This window comes from Mus pahari, chromosome 3 (assembly GCF_900095145.1).
Source record: "Mus pahari chromosome 3, PAHARI_EIJ_v1.1, whole genome shotgun sequence".
Taxonomy (NCBI): domain Eukaryota; kingdom Metazoa; phylum Chordata; class Mammalia; order Rodentia; family Muridae; genus Mus; species Mus pahari.
In genome coordinates this window covers 156946368-156966803 of record NC_034592.1, presented here as the reverse complement: position 1 = coordinate 156966803, position 20436 = coordinate 156946368, and the positions used below count along the sequence as shown (strand labels likewise).

At 46.6% G+C, this 20436-nt stretch overlaps 1 protein-coding gene across 1 annotated transcript in view; it reads right to left on the bottom strand.

Annotated features, from left to right (window-relative positions):
- The window catches only part of Znf831 (zinc finger protein 831), a 112448-nt gene that overhangs the window by 42465 nt on the left and 49547 nt on the right, over positions 1–20436 (bottom strand). Inside the window, exon 4 of the mRNA XM_021194967.2 lies at positions 11884–12020. Within this exon, the coding sequence (XP_021050626.1) occupies positions 11884–12020 (137 nt within the window). The remainder of the gene's footprint in view (positions 1–11883; positions 12021–20436) is intronic.

Genomic DNA, 20436 nt, shown 5'->3' with positions numbered 1-20436 from the left:
AAGAAGAAGAAGAAGAAGAAGAAGAAGAAGAAGAAGAAGAAGAAGAAGAAGATGGGGTTCAGTTGGCGGCCATGGTGTTATACAAGTTTATCCAGCACTGGGAGGGCAGAGCCAAGTAGATGAATCACTGTGAATTCAAGGCTAGCCTGGTCTACATTGTGAGTTACAGGACAGCCAGGGCTACATAGTGAGACCCTCTCTCTGAAAACAAACAAAACAAAACAAACAAACAAACAAAGTGGAGTGTGTGCACCTGCACACACACACACACACACACACACACACACACTTTTAAGAAATCCGCTTTCTCTGTGACCACTCTTCACATTTTATCCCAGAAGTCCCTGTTGTGACCCTCCATACCACGTAATCCAGAAAGGACTGAGACTGCCATGCCTAAGCTCCTGTTTGTGATGAGAAAGGAAGGTAACCCCATCCCAATCTTTGCCCAGAGGCTCCCATATTGCTGTTGGCTCTCTTGGGTTCCCAGGGGTGGGCAGAGCTTCTTTGAGCTTGCTGCCAGGAGGGAGCTGACTAACACTCAGGGCTCAGCAGCCTGCAAATCAATTAATCTCTTTTGCAAATTGCTAACCGGGTTTAATGAATTGGCCAGGCACAGAGGAAGTCCTGCGTGGCTCTGTGTCCTTAGCAGTGACAAGACTGTCCCTGAGCAAGGTTGAGACATCATGCCTCTGCCGGAGAACAAATCAATTAATATTTGGAAGGAACATCAAATTGTACCCAGTAGACTTCAGGTTTGCTCAGGAGAAACTTCTCTGAGGTCTAAACAGAAAAGGATTCTTAGCAGCACTCTCAAGTTCCTACCAACTCTGAGGCATAGGGGGCAGATGTGGGGGGGGGGGAACCCTGCGAGAAACAAGTGGGCAGCAGGAGAGGCCTGGGGTTTGGGGGTTCAAAGGCAGCCTGTGCCACACCTGGGGGGGCGGGGCAGAGGAACCATCTGGATGAGAAAAAGGAGGGGGACAAGGGATCTCCTAATATGTTACTGGCAGAGACTAATTAGCAAGCAATTTGGAAGGCTGTGCTGAGGAGGCCTAGGAGGTAGCCCAGTGGTTACCACACAACAGGAGGACTGGGGTTACAGCTCTGAGAAGGCAGAGGTACCCTTCTGATCAAGTCCCAGGTTCAGCGGTTAACCCCATCTTAAAAGCAAGGTGGCAAACAATTGCGAAAGAAACCAGACATCATCTCTGGCCTCCATACCAGCACCCTACGATCCCTCCACCACACAGAAGGCAGGGCCTGTGTGATGTGTCCAAACACCAATTTCATCAGAGGATGTGTTGGATGGGCTGGTGGGCTGCCCAAACCTTAGCCTTATGTATGGTTTGGCAACAATATAAAGGGAGCACCCACCACTGTGGAAGTCACTCAAGAGAAATCATTAATTCCCTCCCACCCACGCCCTTTTTAAAACAAAAAACAAAAAAAAAAAAACAAAAAAACAAAAAATTAGAAGATAAAGTCTCAACTCCAGCTCCTCTAGCTCCATCTGCCCGTGCGTTTGGGGTGAACCCATAAGTACTGTGGCGTTACAGGAAGGAACTGGGGTGCCAGGAGCAGTGTCATTTCCAGACTCTTGTGTCCAGAACACAACTAAACCAGGGACACGTGGAGAATAGCAGAGCCAGAGACGTTTTATTAAGGGAGGTACTTCTGAGGCTCGGTGGCAGGTGCTGTAGAAAAGACTGGGACCCAGTTTGAGCTCGATTTCTGAGGGCACAGTTTCCTGCTCATCTGGTCCTGAGAGCCTGAGGTAGAGGCAGTAATTTTCTGCCACCAGGAATGTTTTCATACCCTACTGTGCACCCTCCTCTCCTGCTGCACACACCCATTTTCTCTCAACATTAAGGTCAGATCTACCGGCCTCCTGGGCTCTCCACACTAGCAAATTTCATCAGAGGTGCAGTGCAAGATCTTGGGCCTTAGCTTAAGGGGCTCTAGCTACAATGTATTCACCAAAAGGCCTTTTTTTTTTTTTTTTTTGTGGTGTGGTTGATACTGCCTTAGGGCACACCAGATCAGTCTGGCCTTGATGAAATGATGAACAGTTTCTGTACTTAAGGAGTTTGTTTGTTGTTTGTTTTTGAGTGCTCTTGGAAGAGAATAAGCCAATAATTACTTAGGGGTCACAGTGGATGCAACCCTGTTTGCTTTTTAGTGTTTTGATTAGTTGGGGTTTGGGGGGTGGAGGGTTGTGGGGGTTTTGTTTGTTTGTTTTTGTTTTGTTTTTAGTTTTTTCTGTTTTGGGGGGGTTGTTTTGCTTTGGGTGTTTGTTTTGTTTTGTTTTTAGTTTTTTGGTTTTGGGGGTTGTTGTTTTGTTTTGGGTGTTTGTTTGTTTGTTTGTTTCCCCTTTCTCTTTGTTTTGTTCTTTGGTTTTGGCTTTAGTTTGTTGGGTTTTGTGTCTTATTTGTTACTTTTTGAGACAGTGTCTTACTCCATAGACCAGGCTGGTCTCAAACTCACAATGACCCCCCACACACACACCATAGCATCCCCAGGGCTGAGAATATTGATCTGTGCCTCCACCCCTGGGCATACATGCAGGGTTTCAACTGAGGAAAGCCCACAAGTATGCTAACCGTCAGATTCCTTCCGGGAGAGACTGCATGCAGGTCGCTAGGCTCACACCTCTTTCAGCCTCTGTTTCCCTATCCACACAATGAGGACAAAGTCATTTCTCCGAGTTTGTTCAGAAGTACAGATTCCGATGTTCCTTCTAGACTAGAGAGGCTTCTTCAGAAGTTCAGTTTTAAGAGAGGTTTCTAAAGCCTCCCTTCAGAGGAGCAGGGAGAACATCTGCTTACTGCTGTAAGCCATGCTGACTGCTGGAAACTGCAAACCATAAACCCAATGTACTTCTTACCATTCTACAAAACATCTCCTTCAATCAGTGACTTTGGATGTGTCATCAGGCACAGGGCCGCACTTGGGTCCTCTTCAGTGTTCCAATTTTAGTCTGTGTACTGAGAGGAGCCGCAGGCCTTCCAATCCACCCAGAGAAAATCCGAATAATTAACCTCCGTTCCATCAATGTTCTCCCTTTGCTTCCGCAAAACCCGTTTCTAAGGAAATGTATAAGAGCACTCTTTCTGCCACAGAATGTTCTATGTGCCCCAGCCCCAGCTCTGAGTAAACAGGACAGGGCTCACTTAATGGAAAAGGCCCTTTTACTGCAAGGAATCTCAATAATAATAATCAAAGCGGATATGTCATCCATTCGAGAGATGCACATAGAAACTCAACAACGGGGCCAAGCTAATTACCAGATTCTTTCTGCAGCCCTGGGTCAATAACTGCGATATTAGGCGAATGATAATGAGACTGGAAGCGGCTTCGTTTCCAGCTCCCCAAGAAGAGAATGTCCCACTGGAAATACAAACACATCCCAGGGATGTGGCGCCCATCTCCACCTGCCTCCCCTCAAATTATGTTCTGAAAGAGAGGGTACAGCATATCAAAGCATACACGACACATGCCATGTCACACGACACACCGCCTCAGCAGGCTTGCTGGGGGTAGGTGGGGGCGGGAAGCCCTTGGTTTGCACAGACTTACAGAGTTTTCAGTTGCTTTTTTTTTTCTGACGGACAACAGTGAGCTGCCCCAGTGCATGTTGGGAATCCAACTCAGGTCCTCTGTAAGAGCAGTCCATGGTCTTGAATGTTGAGCATCTTTCTCCCAACCCCCTTCAGTTGTCTTTCCTAATGGGAATATGAAGTGTGTGTGTGTGTGTGTGTGTGTGTGTGTGTACATACACAAGTTGTGCCTGAAATGCTTCTCTTCTTAGGTGAGACTCTGACTTTGGAAATGCAGTGGAAAAATCACGTTCAGAACAAGGTTTGTTGGTGAACTTTCCCCATGGCCTTGAAAGGTCAGTCTTAAGCTAGCTGGCTCCAGCTGGCTCAAGCTGGCATTTGGTGAAAAATTGCCCCCCTGTCCCCAAGCTGTAAGACAAGACTCAGATGTTCAGGGCAAAGGCTGGGCTCCATCACATATGCATGTAAATGACGTTGTGACACCCGTGTCTCACCCTCCCCTGACCTGGGAAGACCGCAACTCTATTACCTCCCCTAATCCCCATCACAACAAACCAATCCATCCCGATCTCACAGGCCTTTCGGGGGCTTAGTGATAAGCCAGGAGGCCCACGCCTCACAGAGAAGCAGGGACACCTGAGACCTTGTCACACCCTGTCTTCTGTGGGCGGATTTACTGCTTACCTTCAGGGTGGCCTGGGTGGGTGGATGACCAGATGGCCTTTCCCCTCCTTCTTTTGGCTTGTCCGCCAACACACTGTCTGAGGACATTCCTGTTTTGATTTGTATATACAAATCCTACCCAAGAATAGATTTTTTTTTTCCAAAATCTTCAACTACACTTTTCATCATGGGTAATTTTCTTTTTTTTTTTTTTTTTTTTTTTTTTTTTTTTGGTTTTAGGGGTTGCCTTTGGAAAGAATAAGCATATCNCTTGTCCGCCAACACACTGTCTGAGGACATTCCTGTTTTGATTTGTATATACAAATCCTACCCAAGAATAGATTTTTTTTTTCCAAAATCTTCAATTACACTTTTCATAATAGGTAATTTTCTTTTTTTTTTTTTTTTTTTTTTTTTTTTTTTTTGCTTTAGGGGTTGCCTTTGGAAAGAATAAGCATATCCTTCAAGACCCTGGTCCCTACTACCGTGTGGGAAAGGACTGAAGTGCAGCAAAGTGGCATTTTGTAGGCTTGCACTAGCTACCCTCATCTCCCCAGAGTTTTCATCTGTAAAAACGAGGTAACAGTTGATGTGCCCTAAGATTGTCGATTATGGGTCTGTGAAATTGAATGTTGCTGGTCTTCCACTGCTGCCCAAGCTAGACACCTGCTGTCTGCATGCTTCCATGGTTGACAAAGCTTGAAAGCACAACGAGAAAGCAAGCCTGTGCTTGGCCTTATTCAATCTAACTTACATATTCCATGCTTGCTTATTGGACACAGGATCTCCTGTATCCCAGGCTAGACTCAAACTGGAGCCAAGGAAATCTTGAACCCTGATCCTAAGCCTTGATTCTACTACCTTCATCTCCTGAGCACTGGGATTCCTGGCATATGCCACTATGTCTGGTTTGACTTAGATAGACAGACAGACAGACAGATAGACAGACATCTAGCTATTTATCTGTCCAATCTATTATTGTGCTAGGGATCCAATCTAGTGTCTCATACATACTAAGCAATGTCTATACCATTGGGCTACACCCCAGCCCTTCTGGCTCGATCTTGAAGTCTTGGAAACTGGCTTCTAATTGAACTGTTGGATGAAGTTCAGCAGAAACGTGAAGAGGCCCTGTTTGGGTGTTTGCTCAGTGAACACAGCATTGGGCACCTGAAGGCAGAGGCTGCTGGCACAGCTCCTGAAATCATGGCTCCTAAGAAGGCACCTGAGATTTGCTAATGAACAATGGGGGCCAAGATCTCACTGGAGGCAGAAAGAATAACTTTCAGGGTTTGTCTTGGAAAGCTAAGACAGCGAAGGTGCAGAGATCAGAGTGAACCTAGTATTAGAGGTCATGATGCAAGCTTTGCATTAACTGGGAATATCAATAAAAGCCAGTTAGGTATTGATGAATATGGAGTGCATTTGACACATAACTACCAGGTGCCCAAGGGCCTACCTTACTTTCAATTGACTTCTACACTGAGTCTTCCTAGAAAGATGCTTTTTGTTCTTTCCCTTCATAAACACATTACAAGATTCCATCAATTTCTTCAAGGGGCTTCTCTTGAGCCTGAGACCCCTGAGTCTCTCTCCCCACTGTAATCCTTGTTGGATTTCTCCGGTTCTTTTATCACCTGCCCTGACTCCCCCCATGAGTGTGAATGAAGTGGGCTTCCCATGGTCACTTCCATCAACTCCACGACCTTCAACATCCTGGCTGTAATTTTCACTTAACAATCAATTCACAGCTGTCCCCTTCCTCACAGGGAATATGTGTCAAAACCCACCACGGGTGACCGGGGCTTCAGACAATACCAAGCCCCAAGTGGACTTAGTGTTGACCTGAACACCATTGCCCACAATCACATTTCATTTATAAACTAGGCCCACAAAGAGATTAACTAGAAATAAAATTGAATATTTATAATGACACAATGTTATAAAAGTGTCTGGGAACTTACAAACTTTGTTTCTAGAAGTTTCCATTTAATGTTTCACCAGTCTAGGTGATGGGTAACTGAAATAGCAGAAGGTACAGTGGTGGAGAAGGGGAGTCTACAGTGAAACTTATTCTGACGGGCATGTTTGAGTCTGGAATAAAGACATAGGGGAGAGGCAGTCAAAGATGAGAACATGGGGGGCATAAATAGGAGGCCAGCACAGAAGATGAATGGAGGAGCAGAGGAAATGGGATTATGGAAGGAGGGCGATGGGGTTAGCACTTAGTTTATTAGAGGGGCTTGGGGGGATTCCCTGTTTCCAGCTAGGTAGTCACTCTTATGTTTGTGGCACCCCAACCATCTGGTAGCACCCCAACCATCTGGTTTATAAGGTAGACATATGTTTTCTTGCTATATTCAGTAATTTGCTATTTAAAAACCCATCCTTTCAATGAGGTAGTTTAGGTTTGCAAGATTAAATCTGCTTCCTAGGACAGACACACACACACAGACACACACACACACACACAGAGAGAGAGAGAGAGAGAGAGAGAGAGAGAGAGAGAGAGAGAGAGAGAAAGAGATCATATTCTGTATTGGGAGATCCAGAAAGTCTTAGTATCTACATAGAAAGTTCTAGGTCCCTCCTTGCTTTGCTGAAAAGTTGGCTGAGACACTGTTGGGTTTAGGTTTAAGGGGAAAAAAGACTGTGTTCTCTCTGTTCTCAGGAATACCTCTGTCTGTAATCAGTGTAGAATCTTGTGACTTGGGTCTCCATCCTTTGTAACTTCCCTCGCCTTCTGCTTACAGACAGCTTCATCACCACACCATCTGTTAATCTGAATGATTAACTCTGAGCTGTTGGAATGGTTTAGAGAGGAAAACAAACATCTTTTAAAACATTTTAAAAAAAAATCCTCTCTCCCTGTGTCATTCCAAGTTATTGACAGCAAGAGTCTCCAAGAAAACAAAACAAAACAAAAAAACAACAACAAATTACTGGATCTAACTTGTTCTCTGGAAAGTGTGTCCTTGACCAGCATTTAGAAACGCCAGTTTCATAGGCGCCTCCAGAGCCAGAGTCCATGGTTTTCTTACCTTGGGATTGGCCAATCCCTCATCCCAAAGTAATGGGGATTCTCAATTTCATCTTTAGATTCCATCAAATTTCACCAATTACATCCTCTTGAACCGCCCTAAACAAATTGGCACATACTACTCTGCCCTGGGATGCAGCACCTCCTCCCTCACCTCCAAACAGTCGTACACCCACAGGTACACACAGGCACACGCATTCCCACTCACATGTATACACAGTACAGGTACACAGTCACAGGTACACACAGCCAAAGGTGAACACAGCCACAGGTACAGTCGGAGGTACACATAGCCACAGGTACACAGTCACAGGTATACCCATTACAGGTACACACACACAGTCACAGGCATACATGATTGCAGGTCTTCCCAGTCAAAAATACGCACAGTTGGCAAGTATTCACACTTCACAGTGGCACACATAGTAACAGGCATGCTATCAAGTCATCCTGACCACTGGAAACCAGCTCAGATGTCTCTCTCTAGCACCCACCTTATCAAAGGACACTAACACAGTCATTTATTAATGGCAGACCACCATAGTCCAGCCTGGCTTCCTTTGAAGTTAGAGTGGTTTGTCTTTGACACCGTTCACCTACCGGTGAGCAACGGGTAATGAAACCCTTCGACCCCATGGTTTCCAAGCAGCATTTATCTTGACATGCTTTCCCACCCCGCAACTCAGGTGTCCATCAGACTCTGTCAACCCCAGCTTGCTGACGTGCCCTACCACGATTTCTGAGGTCCCCTCTGACACTTCAATAAAGACACACAGTGATTAATTCTTTCTGGGCCACTGTGTAGACCTCTCCCTGCAGGCTCACACCTGCCCTGCAGTGGCAATGCTCCCAGCTCTGACTAATTGCAGGGACAAGAAGCCTTTGAAAATGGGCACTAGGGACCCTGTCCTCTGGCTCGGCTTGCTGCTCAAATATCAGACAAGAGAGATTAGACATCTGAGAGCCCTGCAGGCTGTGCAGGGCACGATTACCTACATGGAGTGCAAGCCTAGAGCTGGGGTCCCAGAGGGAAAGTAACTTAGTGCCATCCATCTTTGGATTCTGTTCCTGTTGAGACCTGGTCTTATTCATTAGCTCGCACCTTTGTTCTTGGGGGTGTGACAAAGCCACAGTAGGCTACCATTGAATTTGGACTGTACGGAGTAGATTATCTCCAAGAGGAGGGACATGGAGGGGATGTCTGGGGCCTCTCAGACATCCTGCCAGGTGGATACAGAGCCTCCCTCCAGCCTAAGAGAAGCTTTCAAGCTGATAAGAGACAGAGTCAATGGCTCTCTAAGGCCACTCTGTGTCCCTAAGACTCCTGTATCTCTATCATCAAGCCAGTGCCCATGAGCAGAGCCAGGACTTCCCAGGGGTGCCTGGAAAGGACCACAGAGAGCAGGCGTTCTTTTCTTTGGCTCACATAGTCCCGTGGTTGGGGCCATAGGGTAAGACAAGGCACGCTCTAGGGGAATATGGAGCCGAATGTCTGCATTGCCCACAAAGCTACATGAGAGGGCTTACCTATGACTCCCTCAGCTTTCCTCTTAATGGGACACTGAAGGGCCCCATGTAGATTGAGAATCCCAGAATATTACAGAGCCTGCTGCTTAGGGTAGGTGGAAGTGGAAAGTCTCTCTCTCTCTCTCTCTCTCTCTCTCTCTCTCTCTCTGTGTGTGTGTGTGTGTGTGTGTGTGTGTGTGTGTGTAAAAGAGACAAGGTTTCTCACTGAACCTGTTCTGTTCTTCAAAGATTTGTCCACATTGACTTCTCAGGGAAGCCCAGAAAGTCTCCTGTCCCTAACTCCCCAGTGATGAGATTACGAAATTACACACCTGGTTTTTCATTCAGGTATAAGGGACTGATGGTCTCAGGCCTATGCCCTTCCCCAGCAAGCACTTTACCCAATGAACAATCTCCCAGCTCTGTGATTCTATTCTTTTATGGCTTAGGCTAACTGCAATGCCCTGCCACATGTGTTTGCCATTGAGGAGGTCCCAGGTGATAAGCTTGTTTGCGCACTGACGTCTGCATGCACCCAGCCCTCTGTTCATTCAGAAACATATGCAATCAATCACTTGTGTGGGATTGGATGAGAGTGACTTACGAAGGCTAGAGTGCAGTTTCCCAACCTTTGGGATCTGTGAAAATGATATTGGTAAAGAGTCCGAAGAACTCACCAATGCATGATTCCAGTGATGGCTGTCCGTGTAAGAAAAGAACAGAGTGGGAATCCAGGAGACAAGCTCATGTGACAAGCCCCAAGGCTGTCTGGGAGAACTGTACAGGGATAGGAAGACCAGACTTGTGGTGGCATTGGATGGGCCAGCAGGACAACTTTCCTTCATCCAGCAAGCATGCGGGGTGATGATGTGCCCTTACAACACCACATGGTAGCTCCTACATTCTACCCACCTCTGCTGTATCTCCAGCCTGACCATTCTCTTCCTTGTGCTCAATATCCAGCCAGAAAACCACACCCACCTTTCCATAAAAAGGCCCTGGTCTCCTCCCAAGGCTCATGAGAGTGGCCTCATATTCCTCCTATAGCACGAGCACTACTCACCATGGGTCTCTCAGCATACCGTGCTGTCACACAAGAGTGTGAATTAGTAATCAACATCACTGTCTGCTTTGGAAGCTGCAAAGTAAGGCTGTACCCAGAAGCTACTGTGATCTCATACTGACGATTTGGACCTACAGGCCAGAGCCTATGTGCCTAAGCTTTAAAGTCAAACTCCACATGGAAGTAAAACAGGTCACCTATTCCATTCCCAGTATGGCTTGGTCAAAGATGGACAAGGAGCCAGCCAACCTGTCTCCCCTACTATCAAGGACGGGGGCTCTCTTTGTCCCTCCCACCTGTAGGTCACCGAGCCTAGGCCTATGACTTGGCTGGTGTAAGCTCCCAATACAGTTGGACTCACTATTCCAAAGTTGTTGAGAAGAGAGCTGGAGACCTCCATTCTGGGGGACAACTGGCATAGTTCAGCTGCTCCCATTTATTTCGGCTATGACCATTGGCAACCTCTTGCCCATGGACAGACATGACCACAAGCTCCCAGACAGCTCATCAGCAGAGTCCAGTCAAGCATGTTACTGGAGCTCCCTGCCACATGAAAGAAAACCCTAGAACCAAACCCTCATGGAGATATGTGATGATGAAGCACAGAGACAAAGAATGAAGAGCCAGACAGGAAGGGCCATGGTTCTCACATGGGGACCCTTCAATGTGGGGTCCCTGTGCCTGGAGTTCCTTACCTTGAGGTGCTCTGAGAACTGGGGCCCTAACAGTCAACTGCAAGCTGAAGAGGCATGCCCTAGAGTCTGGAAAGCACAGAGATGCCATCAGTACTGTCACGTGAAGGCCCACCGAGAAGGCACAGCCTCACGGTAACTCTGGCTGTTGTATGGAAGGAACCTCTTGCTCTGGTGTACAGGTAAACCCATGCTGGGCAGTGTGATGCCCCCCACAGAGGGTATCGCTGAGCACAGTAGATGATTTCACTGAATAGAGAGAGAGCAGTGGGGCGTGGACAAAGGTGAGAGCCGTAGACGATGGAGAGAGAGTAGAGCTGAGCTCCCGCATCCTTCTGCACTCCACCCTTTCTCCCTCCTGGATCTGGACCCCTTAACCAAAGCAGTATTTTGCCTCCTCCAGCTGGCCATCCAACAGTGGGAGTGGGTACCTAGACCTACATTGGTTCGATTCTGAGTAAGAGGCACTACAGCCCACCTTCTTCTCTACAGGAGAGAAGACTTTGGGGACTGGGTATGGGGTGGAGCAAGTACCATTTGCCTGTAGGGGGTGCTGGAGCTACACAGAGGTGGCGTAAATGCCCCACTGTGGCCCCTAAGAGTCAAAACAGGGGCACCCGACAAAGGCTCCAATCAGCCCTTGAACCACCAGACACAGAGAGAAGGTAATTCAACTGCTGCTGGCCAGATGGGCCCCACAGCCTCTCAAAGACAGCTCCAGCCAACCCTCTTCAAGCGGAGACCAAGGCTGGAGTCACCACTGCTGTGTGAAAGGGGGAAGCTGTGGTGTTCCAGAAAAGTCCCCTGACTTGGCCTAGCTGCTCGGGGACTGGAGTTTGGGGTGCTGGGGTGTCTCTATTCCAGGAAGTGGCCTCCATGAGTTCGTGCCCCATTTCCTCTGGGCCTTGTCCTGATTGCCGCCCAGGTAAGTGTTAGACACGCGCCTCTCACAGAACCATAGTACTTGTCCTGGGCTCTGACAGCCCCACTGCCTCCATCCCTAGAGCCTTACAATGATGGGATTGTGCGAAGAACTGAGCATACTTCCTGTCCAGTGATGCGGGAGGTAGAGACACCTGGTGCACACACTCCCAGATCCCAGAGGGAAGCTGTAGCTCTGCAGGGCCTGGCTCTTGCAGCCAGGGCAGGGACATGTTTGCACTGCCCAGAATTGCCATCTTGATTTCTTATGCCCCGCCATCCTCCATGGATCAAGGCTGGTTGTCTCACAGATTAAAAACCGTCGTGGCCCTTCATCTACTGGATTTGCCCTGTCCGTCTACTACTTTCCTGATTTAAATGCTAGGGCCCCATGCCTTTGCTCACTTAGTCCAGATTCGCCACCAAGGAAAATGTTACCTGCTACTTCTGCCGAACTCCTCCCAAGGGTCCCCCGTGGCTCTAACCCCTCAAGTCGGTGGGGGAGACAGCTTCTTCTTGGCAACCAGGGTGGCTTGCACAGTCGTTTGGCTCTCTGCCAGAAACTCCCTTCACACCTGTGGGGCAGAGAGGTGCATCTATAGTCGTTGTGTGGAAGGGTGTGCGCCAGGAACTCTGGAAAGGCCCTGGGGGTGACTGGGAAATGTGGGGCTGAACTGGAGCTGGTCTTTTGGAACCCAGTCTGTCCTTGAAATTCCTCCACAATGGAGGATGATTCTGATCCTTCTGAGTGCTGGGATCACAAATGAAGGCCACCATGCATGATTTATGTAGTGCTGAGGCAGGAAGCAAGGCCTCCACATATATGAAGAGGGAGCTCTACCCACTGAGGCAGGCCCCCAGCCTGAGATCATGTTTAAAGGTTACCCGCACTGCTTCACAACCATGTAGGAAAATGGTGGTGTCGTCAGATTCTGGTCCTTCGCTACTTGCTAGACAGTTGGCCAAATAGAACTCTGTGTGGTGATGAAAATGTTCTAGAACCCGCCCTGATCTGCCCAATCGCCGCTCCCCTCCTGGGGTTGCTGAGCATGTAAGCTACAGTTGTGTTAAGAACCACACGAGGTCATCGCCGCCACTATCACAGGTGACGTTGGCAGATCCCCTAAGGGATGGCTGCCTTCCTGTAAGGGCTTCAGTTTCCAAGCACTTGACTCCCATATTGCTCCACAGGACATCCTTGGTAAGAGGTGGCATGCTTAGCCTTCTTCCTGCCTTGTGTGTTTGAGCTTCCTCCAAGACCCAGCCACCGGGGCTGACAGCGGACTTTTAACTCAGGACTGAAGAACACACAGCATGCCACCTTCTCTCGGCACCAGCCATGAGAGAGTGGCTTTTTGTTCTTCACTGGGTGTCTACATTTGAAAGAAACTTGCCTTCCCAGCCTGGACCAGGAGCTGTCATCCTCTGGGGTGGGGGTGGAGGGGCTAGCTCTGAAGCCTCTGGCCCATTTGTCAAGATCACAGATTTCCCTGAAAAACTATCAGGGGAGGGAAGGCAGGCTGCTATTTCACTCATCATAACCCCCTGAGCCCACCGGAGCTCCTGCTGAGTGATTTCAAAGCACACAAAAGAAGGAAGGGAGGTGGGACCAGTGGGGTCACCCAGTCCCCCACAGTACGCAGGCTCACCTTTGCCCCCAAGACCACTGGTCACTGCAGCCAGCTTGCAGGCTTTATGAACAGCACACATCCTGAACCTTTGAGACTTCATTCAATCAAAGGGGCTGGGGTCTGTCAGGAGAGTTCTTGGCCCTCCAGTCAGTCTTATCAAAGTGGGATCTGGACCCTGTCATACTTGAAGAGAATATATATATATATATATATATATATATATATATATAGAGAGAGAGAGAGAGAGAGAGAGAGAGAGAGAGAGAGAGAGAGACTCTGGTACCGTCTTTGAAGAGATGCTTTGTTTAGCCTTGGGCTAGGGCTGTCCCCATCTCTCTTGATCCTCTCAGAGGAGTGTATGTGTAGGGCCCCTACCTCCCCACAAGCAGCTGCATTAAAAACTTAGCCTGGTTGGGCAGTTTTTCATCCGCTGTCATTCAGGGAACCCCAGGGCATACCAGGTTCTGTGAAGTTCCATCTAACAGTTCTCCCTGGGGCTACCCATCTCTACCTCTGCTGTTGGGGACATGCATACCCTCTGGGCCAGTGGGGACTTGACTTGCTTGTGCATACCTGGGAAACTTTCCACCTGACTGACTGGTGGGGGTGTGTGTGTGTGTGCCGTGGTTCAGACATATTTACCTCTAAGTAGGACGATCTGTACAGTACAAGTCCCACTTCAGAGGTCCTGAGGGCCCAGGCTGAGTCCAGTCTCGTTAAGTGTCTCTTCACCCCTTTCCCTGCCCTCAGCTGGCTCTTCACAGCCTCATCCTAAGAGCTCACTTGGAACCCAAGCCCCACTTTCTAAAGAATCCAGCAGGGGCTGATGTGGGTGTCGCTCCCAGGATGCTTGCTTCGGTTTGAAGGACCTCGACTATGCACATAATCCTAAGTACATGTCTACTTAGTACGTGACGCAAGGCCTGTCCCCTTTGCTCCCTTTCTGCCTCTTCAAGGCTGAGTTTAAGATCAACTTAGTTTTCTAAAGTCACATCTAGTTTGTGACACTGAGCTGATCCATTTTCTCCTTCATACTTTTAAAAAGAAGCCCCTTCGGATTTTGAACCATCGGCTCCATGCAAGCCTTTTCGGCTTCCTCTGGGTCCCCGCCACGTGTTTCAGGGTCCCTGTGCTCCTTGGTCTCATGGAGATCAGTCACGGTGAGCATTTCTTGCCCAGGTCAGTGCATCAGGGATTCCTGAAGACTGGTAGGTTAAGATCATGAGCCTGAGGACTTCAGTGTGGAGTGGAGGTCCTTGGTTCACTCAGGAGTTAGGAGGGTTGAGGTTTCTGTCATGAGTCTCGACACGCTGAAATGCATTAGCCCTGCTGTTGCTCTATAATACTGCTGTAGTGAGATCTAAGGAGAGACCTGGCAAGTGGGTGAACAGGATGGCCTCGACACGCTCATCCAAGGGAGAGCTAGGTCCTAGAGCCAGTTCCTCTCGTGGCTCTAAGGACATGTCAAAGCAGAGAGAAGCTGAGAGATGTCTGTGACCGTGCTCAAAGCCCTAAGGCTGTGGCCAATGGGTCACAGGGTCTCAGCCACATGTGGTGCGGGGCATAGGCAGCAAAGGCCACCTGAGCTCAGGCCCACTGTTCACCTGACTGTGAATCTTACCTCACGGACTTCTCAACTGAGTAAATTCCATCTTGACTGAAGACAGGAATAGCAAATGCACAAGGTAGACCCTCATGATGGATAGAATCCTGTCCTCAGGGTCAAGTGTGCCCTTTAGGACTGAGTCCCCTACACTCACACACACACACACACACACACACACGCACGCACGCACGTACACACACACATGCACACACATATGCACACACACACACACACACACACACACACACACATGCACGCGCGCACACATACACACACGCACACACGCCTGTCATTTCCCCTCTGTGGGAGCTATCTACTTAGCATTTGATGCTTCCTCATCCAAGTCTCTGAGAACTTCATGCTTGTAGACAGCCACAAGTTAATCAACAAAACCCAATTCCACGGCCCAGTTGCTTGCTGTGGGCCTGGCACAGATGCATTCCGAGAACTTTGTGAATCTCTGGACCTCGAGTTAACATCTAAGTAACTAGTCATGCAAGCAAGAAGCTTCGACGTGTTTCCATTTCCACTCTCAAAACGGACCCCGAATTTTCAACTCCCTCTCTTTTAACGTGAGCGGTGTCATTAATGAAACAGCCGTTCTCATCATAGCATTGGAATAGAGAGAGGGAGAGAGAAATGAAACCGAGTGGAAAGGCCCTGAAATGAACTTTGAGTTTAAATGGGGAGCTCAAAACAGCAAACAGCTGAGGGATCCTTGATTTTTATGCAAATTCTACATTATGTTTTAGGGTTTTCCAATCAAATAAAATCTCTATATGCAAAATGTGTATGAGTAATCCAATCGCATATATGTAGTTTCAAAAACATTAAGTTATAACTAGATCAAGCAAATTTTTAAAAAATCACATTTGATTCATGCTCCCTGGTTGTCTAAATCACAAAAATAAAACTGAATCCTTCTCTCTATATATATGACTGTATATATTTACGTATGTTAGAAGAGTATCAGAGGAAGTCTTTATTTGCTCATGACATTGGGAGACTGAAGTTAGGGAAGAGTTCTTCTACAAGACCATCTCTGAGTAAGGAAAGAAGAAAAGGCAGCCTTGTGGATACATCGAAATGGGCAACTTCTCACACAGATGAAGGGAAACTTCTCCCAGCACTTAGGAACTCCATCAAAAGTCTAGATCGGCTTGATCAAAATCAGAGCTTCAAAAATATTAGGAATTAAAACAACTTCTTAACAAGGCACAGCAGATTCAATTCGAGCCGGTCTCCTGGGTTCAGAGCCCTCACCTAACACTCCGGTCCCATTACAGCCCTCCTTACCAAAACCAACTGAAACCACAAGTAAGTTGTTCTTTAAAATTAAGCAGATTTCAACGTACTGACTGACAGTCTGGTTGGAAGGCACAGAAGAGTTAACATTGTAAAGAGAGCAAATCTGGGTAAATCTGTTTTCATCGCAGTAGTTTCTCCAGACCGGGTAATTCCTGTAATGGCCCCTAGCTTGGTGGGACAGGACCTTAGTGGATGTCAAGGGGGTAGTTCTTATTGTTGCAGAGATCTCAGGCCCCTGGCAGACCATGCGCTTACCACACTTGTGACTGAGAAGTGAGTGCCCCCAGCCCACCCCCCACCCCCCCAGGGAATGGGAAGAAGTCCTTCCAGTTGGTTCCATAAACAGAAGAGACCTTCCCTGATTCCTGTGGGCTGACACCAGGAAAACCTTAACTTCAGGAGCATCACTTAGACTAGAGTCTCGCAGAGTTAGGAGAAGCAAAACAAACAGTCTCCACTCCACCCCAAGAGGTGTTGCTTTCAGCCCAGGTCTCGGTGTTCCCATATCACGGGCACAAGGCACGCAGGTGCTGTAAGTGAGAATTAATGTGTAAGCAGAGGCAGACATGAGGGACTTTAACTGCTGGGATCATCAAGTGCAAACTCTAAAGTGTGGTTTTTAAAGGACTGAGGGCCTGAAGAGACGGCTAAATCAACAAGGTATCGGCCGTGCCAAACAGTTCAGATCCTCAGTGTGAGCACAAAAGACAAGTTGTGGGAGCCTGCTATCCCCATGCTGGGGAGATGGACGTGGAAGAAGGGCTGAACTGTGCTCGTTAGACAGCCAAGCTGAATTCACAAGCTCCAGGTGCAGTGAGAACCCACCTCAAAGCATGAGGAGACAGATTCTGTATTATGTGCTTCTTGCAGATAAAACATAATATCCGTGAACGACTACATTTAAAAATCAGTGAAACTCTCTCAATGGATAAAGGTGTGGCTGCTAAGCCTAACAACCTAAGCTCCATCCCCAGGACACACACAGTGGACGGAGAAACCCCGCCTGGAACATTGTCTTTGACCTCAACACAGAATATACACACAAACAAATAAATGTAATAAAACTGTTTAAAAGGTCAGACCAGTAAAGACAGGATGTCAATGAACAGGAAACCACTCTGGGAGGCTACAGGCCTCTGGTGGAGATGAGAAATGATTACTTTGACTTACAATCTGGACAACGTATGGACTGACAGGCATTGTGTGATAAAGTTGCTGCTCCTTAGAACAGTCAGATGAGATGCACACCTAAGGCTTCCTTCTGCTTTCCAGGCTGGTCACTGTTGGAAAGACAATCTCTTCTCCTTTTCCCCACTGATTTTCCTTTAAAACTTATCAAAAGTCCCGCTTCACCTCCATGTCTCTCTAATGAGTCTCTGTCTATCCTGATAGAAGCACCTTGCCGTTTTGAATTCACCAGCCTCATATAGAATCTCTTTGGTTTAAGTGTTATAACCAAAATGGTGTGATATTTGCATCAAAACAGACAAATCGATCACATTAGGGTTAAAACATGGCCACCTGCAAAACTCTGAGCTTCAATCCATAACTCATACCACAGAGAAAAGTGAACATGGATCCCAGGCTCAAGTGTGAAGCCTGAGGTACAGAATGGTAGGGGAAATGTGTGATTTGGTCAGAAAGAAACTTCAGATATTTTACACTGAGAGAAAACACAACAAAAGGGGAAAGGAAGAAAATGCATTTCATCAAAATTGAAGATGATTACTCTTTAAGATATAAAATGAGGGAAATAAAAACTGGTAATTAGAGATGTAGCACTGTATAGAGCATTTGCCTGGCATTTGTATGGATTCAATCCCAAGAATCCAAATAAGTAAATAAGAGAACTATTTGGGCTAGGCATGGCAGCACATATCCACAGTCCCACATTCAGAGGGCATTTGTCTCAAAATAAAGAAAACCCTAAAAATAGCCAGTCATGTTGGTGAGACTCCATGGGTTTAGCTTCTGAAACTTTCACCAATAAGACTACCAAAACATGAGCTGAACCCCAGCTGTCCTCAGGCATATGAATCGATCAAGAAGGGGTAAAGTGGTTATGCATACAACATGGATGTGGTGGTCACCTTTAACTGGCAACTAAATGCAACCTAAAATAACCTAGGAAGAGAATCACAATGAGGTCAGTCTATGTGGGATTGTCTTATGTTAATTGACCTGGGAAGACCCAGCCCAGAGTGGACATCACTTCCTGGCGTTGAGTCCAGGGCTGTGTAAGCGTGAGAAACTCACGCTAAGCCAGCACAAGCAAGCAAGGGAGCCGTGAGGGAGCATGCATTCCTTTCTCTCTGCTCTGATTGTGGGTGTCAGGTGACAGTCATGTGAGAACTGCTTCAAGTTACTGTAGCCTTCACATCCCTGCTACAAGAGACTATAACTTGGAACTGTGAACTAAAATAAATTCTTTAGCCCTTCAGCTGATTTTCGGCATTTTATTTGTATCATGTTTTATTATAGCAACAGAAATTAAACCCAGTGATTCGATGAGTCCTGAAATAATCAAGGTGTCTGGGAGAGTTAACCCAGAGAAGACCAACTCCCACACAGAGAGAGTTAGTTTGTTTCTCTTGTAGTCTAGAAGAAGCAATTAAATCTACCTTGATAGAAGCACATTAAAGTTCACTGGGAACAGGAAGGGAAGACTGAAGAGAAGAGAGGAATTATAAAGACATGATGGAAACTTTCTACCTTTGGCGTCCTGCGAATTTATGTCAAAATTAATTAAATTATATGTCTTAAAGATATGCAATTTATTAAAACTCAATTATATATTAATAAAGCTTCAACAGAGAAGATATTTAATGAATTAAGAAAATTAGTAAAATTTTAAGGATACCATTCATTGTGTAGCCATATAGACACCAAAGTTACTAAAGGTAGAAGACACACAGGTTGGGTCTGGTGATGCATTCTATAAAACCATATTCAGGAGGCTGAGGCAGGAGAATCACCAGTGCAGGCCAACTTGGGCTATACAGTAAGATCCTGTTTGTTTTTGTTTTGTTTTGTTTTGTTTGTTTTTTAAGTTTCTCAGTTGGCAAAGTGCTTGTTGAACAAACATGAAGACCTGAGCTGTGCAAATACCTGAGCTGTAATCCCAGAACCCACATACAAAACCAAATAACAAACAGGAGTAATAACATGCATTTGTAATCCAAGCTCTGGGGAAGCACACATGAGTAGAAGCCTGGGTAAGGTACAGGCCAGTAAGAAAACCTGCCTCAAAAATAAAGTGAAGCTGAGAACAGACCTGATATATATCTCTGGCCTTCATATGCACCAGCATATATGCGAATGTTCATACACATGTACCATACACAAGATCATACATATGCATGCACACACACACACACACACACACCCCACACACACACGGAAGAAAAAGTCTAAGAAACATTACTTTCCTGTGTTTCAAAGGAGAAGAGAGAGTGGGGTGGAAATGATGCTTGAGAAATGATGGCCAAAGGATTGTCTAGGAAGACCATCAAAGCCCAGCAGGTTCTGGATGGGATACATAATGTGCAACCTCTAACTCCAAGTGTCACAGTAAAATGGTGAAACACAAACACCAAAGGAACAGCTTTAATAGCAGCCAGACCTAAGACATCCCACAGACAGAGAAGTGGCAAATGGCAGACTTCAACAAAACAGAAACTAAAGATGGTGGACGAAGAGCCTTGATGTCTCGAGCAAAAGGGGAATGTTTACCTAGAGCCCTGTAGCCAGAAGAAATACTGCCCAACACCAGGATGAATGCAGCTATTTCAAACTGATGACACCCAGGGCAGTATTCTTTTCTGCAGGAATTCTGAAGAAAATACTGGAAGGATGATCCAAAAGGCATTCAGAAATGAAAAATGGGTCAATTCCATAGGCCAAGATGAATAAGATGGCTTTAAAAACTAAATGCTAGACAGAAGAATGTACACACAGCTTTTAACATGTAAAGAATCTATACTATCTAGACTCTCACAGGATCCTATAAATTATATTCATCATTTGAAAGATTCAAAACAGCTAATATTAACAAGCATCAAAGAAGGGTGAACCTCACTCACATAATGTAATACCTCACAACAATGTCAGGAAGATGGATAGTTAGATAGGTAAGTGGACAAGATAGATAGATAGATAGATAGATAGATAGATAGATAGATAGATAGATAGATAGATGGATGGGATATATGACTGATATATACATAGTTGGATAAGTATATAGATAGATGGATGAATACACAAGCTACAATACAGTGCCATGCCTGCTTGCCTGCCTGCCTGCTGTCATGCTGCCCATCAAGAGGGTCATGGACTCTAACTCTCTAGAATCATGAGCCTCAAATTAGGTACTTTCTTTTATAAGTTGTCTTGGTCATGGTGTTTTATCAAGCAACTGAAAGGTAACTAGGACAAGGAACTTATACA